The 4866-nt window shown below is 53.7% G+C and overlaps 1 protein-coding gene across 1 annotated transcript in view; it reads right to left on the bottom strand.

Moving 5' to 3' along the window:
* Positions 1-4866, bottom strand: part of AAK1 (AP2 associated kinase 1) — a 47127-nt gene that overhangs the window by 379 nt on the left and 41882 nt on the right. Inside the window, exon 20 of the mRNA XM_010135983.1 lies at positions 60-943. Within this exon, the coding sequence (XP_010134285.1) occupies positions 60-943 (884 nt within the window). The remainder of the gene's footprint in view (positions 1-59; positions 944-4866) is intronic.

Below are 4866 nucleotides of genomic sequence, written 5' to 3'. Positions count from 1 at the left end.
GATTGTGGACGGAAAGGCTTGTTAGCCACGGGGCCCAGCGCGGCTTCCGGGGCCAGCGCATGGCCCCCTTGGTTTCTCTCGCTGGCGATGCCGCCCTGCTCCTGCGGCACACCTGGAGAAGGGATGTTTTCCGAGGTCTCCACGGCTCGTACGGAGGAGGGATGAAGGTTGCCTGGCTGAGTGAAGCTGGCAGAGGGATACTGAGGTCTCGCTGAGGCCACGGACCCACGTGTGGCTGAATCCAGGCTCGGGAACACGGGGTTAGCTCGGTGTGGGACACTGCCTCCCTGACTTAGGAAAACGGGTGGTGCGAACGGCACCTTAGACACACCGTGGGAAGTCAACTCTTCCGTGCTTTTCTTCTTAGTGAAAGGGGCTCTCAGAAATACATCTGCCTCCTCTGGATGTCTAAGAGCCATGTTGCCCTTGGAGATAAAAGGAGCTTTGGTAAAGACATCCACCTCATCAGGCACTTTTCTCGAGCTTCGGAAAGGAGCTGTGGCAAAAACATCTGGTTCGATAAAAACCTCCCCGGTGTGCGACTGGAAGGCAGGGAACAGCGTCTCCCCCGCTCTAGTCTGGGAAGACTGGGAGTGGAGATCTTCTTTGGAGGCCTCAAGTCTTGCCTTGGGCGCAGACTGCGGGAACCCTGTGCACAACTTGTAGCTTTCCTCCTCCTCCTCCGAATCCATCAGCAAAGGCCTGGACCCGCTGCAATCCAGAATGTCTCCCTCGTGGTCTGTCCCCTCTCCTTCGCTGCTGTAGAAGGAGCTGTTGCTCGAAGGACCGTCTCTCATTAAGTAGTCTGGCTCCGAGTTCTGCTGCGATTTCACCCCCAGTATCTCAGCCTGACCCTTGTACAAAGCGAGTCCATCACTGCCAGCAGGTCCTTTAGAGAGTTCAAGAGCTACCACGGGGAACAGGGCTGGATCCCTCTGCAGACCTAAAAATGGAAGAGAAGAGCGTTACTCGCCGAGCTCCGTCCCCTCAGTCAGAAGTACGAATGGACGGTATTTATTACACGAGGAATGTCATGCTGTTCCAGCTCAAACCACCATCACGCATGGAAAATGGGAGGGAGAGGGAGGGCAAACCAAGGAAAATAAAAATGCCAGGGAAGGTGTTGATGACACACACACTGACACACAAGTCAGCGCTGCCTCACAGCTCAGGGACACCACAAGTACCGGTTTCCAGAAAGAGATGGAAGATGTTTGACACACGAATGGGCATACCCAGCGCTCTCAGTACCATCCCACAAGGTTTCCTCTGCCACCCCCGACGACGACCGCCATCAGAGAGGTTCTCCCTTTGTCGCACTGCTGCTGGCAGTGAAGCTCCAGCAGACAGACACGTTTGGTCATTTCATTTACTGACCGCCCTACAAGCAGCTCCACAGCTTGGCATAGCCTGTGTCTGTGGGCCATCCCACGGGCACGTGGAATTACACTCGGGCGAGTAAAATACATGGGGCTGCCCTAAAATCTGCTAAACTAACATACACGTTGTGAAGGATGAAGGTCAGCCTGCGAGAGGAGGAGGAGGAGAAGGTCAGCCTGTGAGCCAGGGAGAGGCTTTTGCTGTCCTGCTCTTCTCCAGCTACAGGCGCCCGAGGTGGGGTTGGTTTTGCCTTACGACTCACACAGACAGAACAGAAGATCTCTTACCTTCGGAGAACTACTGGCAGCTTACGAGTGTGTCATGGGACTCGTGTGAGCGAGAGGATAGGAAAAAGGCACATGAAAACTAAGCAGTATGAATCGCAGGAAGAGCCAGGAGGGTAAAGGAGGGTGGTTGGTATCCGCTGACCGATGGACAAGCGAGGTACTAACCAACCACCCCCGGTGTGACAAAATGACACCATCGCACCCACTCGCAGCCCGCAAGGCACCGTTTGACGATCAAGCCCGCACACTTAACCCGCTCTCAGTCACTTTGCCCAATTAAAGACACTGCAGTCGTTTGTTAGGCATCCAAACGGGTGTTTATTGGGAAACTCTTCGCGGAGGTACATCACACCGCTGAGTAAAGACCCGGTAGGTACGGGACATTATGGAAGTCACTCTGCAAAGATACCGCCTGTCTCTCCTGAAGCCTGTGCTGTCAGCAGCGCTTTGGCCTCAGACACTAATCCCGGATTAGAGGAACCGTACGTCTACGGTGGTGGATCATCCCAGGAGGCTGGTTACGTATTTACCAGGTATTACTGTGAGGTTTGGAGGATGCAGGTGAAGCAGAGCACAACCAGTTGTCAACCACGCAAATGCCTCTGCACGACCCAGTCCTCACCGAAACACAGCGGGGAAAAGGCATTTACCGATGTGAACACTACACCAGTGCAAACCAACAACCCACTTGTCACACAGACAGCACAAGCCACTGGATCAGAATTTTCTTCTTTGCTAACGCCGGCGACAGGAGTTGTGAATTACTCTGGGAGGGGAAAAAAGAAGTGATGCTTTGGCAGGAGCTCGTTCCACCCTTCGGTCAGGAGCTGGTTTCACTCAGAGCTGCTGGGCAACACAGCAAGAAAGGAAGGGCCCTGATAATTCAAAACCAACAAGAACGGGCACAGCGACAGAAAAACACAATGGGTTTCCTGAGATTTACTGACACTAGAGGAGCACTACCTACACTGCCATGTTCTATTTTTCTGACGCTGAAGGAGGAAGACCTGGCTACCAGACACCATCCCACAGCAACTGATCTCAGGCACCTCTTCCTTCCCACCTTCTCAGGTTCCTTCAGCTTGTTTCTGTCGGCAGAAAGCTAAGAGACAGCCCCAGAAGGAGCTATGGCAGCATTATGCCTGCGTTTTACTCCAGCTAACACCTAACGAGGCCGTGGCTTCAACAGCTTCTCTCAGAGGTATTAATCTTGTACATTAGAAGAGGTCTGAGCTACTGAATGAGCCATCAAACCAAACCTACCCAAACCCCTCTGCGTGAAGGTCAGGACAGAGCTAAGGAGACACGGTCAGCGCATTCCCCGAGAGCAGCCACAGCTCAGGCTTTGCAGAGGAACGTTTCAGAGGCGCACGCTGCAGAACTCTGAGGGCCACAGAGAATTCATGTAGACCACTGCTGGCGGACGCTTCGGCAGGTCTGAGATCAGAGACCAGTGAGACTGAAGCACTCAAGGGACAGTTCCATGTGAAAAGGCAACGCAGCTTTGTTCTGCGTTACAGAAAGGGTCGCTCCAGGAGCTGGGACCAGCACGAGGGTAAAGGACAACTCTCGTGTAACAACGACAGCGCTGTTTTGCTTGGAGCCCTTCTCTGTGGTGACTCGGCTGCCCTCATGCCATGAGAGGGGCCTGAAAAGCCACAGACAGATGGTTTGCTTGAATCAACACACAAAGCACCCACAACCCCTCGTGCAAAAGGAGAGGCAGCATTCCCAACATCTGCCTGTGCCAGATGGCCACTGGCGAGGGGCAGCTGCCACTTCTGTCCCCTCCTCCAGGCTCCCAAGATCTGCATGTCAGTCTGTGGGGAAGCATCCCTTACGCTCAAGTTTATAGGTAAGGTTTCTCCCTGGCCCTGTACAACACTCTTTTTATTCCAGGGTCAGATCTATGCACTAAAGAAATAATTCCGCAAGTATCCTGAGGCTCCCTTTCTGCAGGGAGCAGGAATAGAAACATCCCTGGGTACCCCAGGGATACCCACTGCGTGTGTTCAGCTGGTGACCCCGAGTTACAGCACTGACATACGGAATTTCCCCGACTTTTAGGGAAAACGGTGCACTGACGTGGCAAAGGACTGAAATAACCGACAGCTCTAACAGCTCTCCTCTCCCTGTCACGGGGGGCTGCAGCGAGGCAGAGCAGTCACCGAGATGAGGATCTCTCTTCTGGAGCAGAGCCTGAAACAAGATCGTCAAGGGAGACAGAGGAGCCTAAAGCTGCTCCTCCACCACGTAACTCTCCCGAGTCCATCAAGCCAAAGTGAAGAAGGTCTCAATGTTTGGTAACAGGCCGCTAAAGATCAGCGGAATTACCACTCTGTAAGAGTATTAGTCCGGCATTTAAAAAGGGTCAAAATTCTTCTCATTCCCTCATTCTTGGAACAGTGGAGTCCTCCCTTACATTCTGAGTGCTCAGAGCAGTATCATTAACCACCACCACCACAGGGCTACCCACAGGTGCTTCCAGCGCGGAGGAATCAAAGCAGAACAGCAAAGGTCAGCACCACCATTAGTGTGGCCGGACACCACCTTGGACGGCAGAATGAAGCGTTTCTGCCCAGGGATGGGGGGCCTGGGGGGTTCTTCAGTTCCAGAACACGCAGAATTTAATGCTCGAGTTTCGGCGCACTAGTACAGACATTTGCACCATGGAAAACAAGACTGAACGCACCGACCCCACACCGCAGCAGTGAGCGAACGAGACTGACCAGCCGGAGACAAACGGCACCGCTTGGGTTTTCCCCTCATTCGAGCTGCGTACGAGCCAAGCGTTGCACATGTGAGTCGCGTACAAGACGCAGCCTGTGCCCTCTGAGAAAAACAAGGCGAGTTTTGAGGAGTGACATTCCTCCCGCACAGGGCAGGAGCACAAGTCTCTGACATGAGCGATGTCCTTGAACCAACCCCAGCCACACAGCCCGCCCTTCCTCCAGGGACCAAGGAGAGCTGATGCTGCGCCCGGTCTGCGCTCAGGCATGGCTGTCCCCAGAGCTCGCCAGTTCAGAAGCAGACAGGAAACACAGACAATAAATACAGAGAAGCCTCATTCTTTTTTTCTCTCTTTTCCTCACAGCAGTGATGCTGGTTTAAGGTGCAGTGCCCACACACCCCAAAGAGATGTCACTGGAGCTTGGCTCATGCCATTCCTGGTAACCGAGGGGACTGAAAAGCCTCATTC

The sequence above is a fragment of the Buceros rhinoceros genome, unplaced genomic scaffold, assembly GCF_000710305.1.
Source record: "Buceros rhinoceros silvestris isolate BGI_N320 unplaced genomic scaffold, ASM71030v1 scaffold16585, whole genome shotgun sequence".
Classification (NCBI taxonomy): domain Eukaryota; kingdom Metazoa; phylum Chordata; class Aves; order Bucerotiformes; family Bucerotidae; genus Buceros; species Buceros rhinoceros.
The sequence above is the reverse complement of the archived record's forward strand: the minus strand, read 5'-3'. Positions and strand labels throughout refer to the sequence as shown.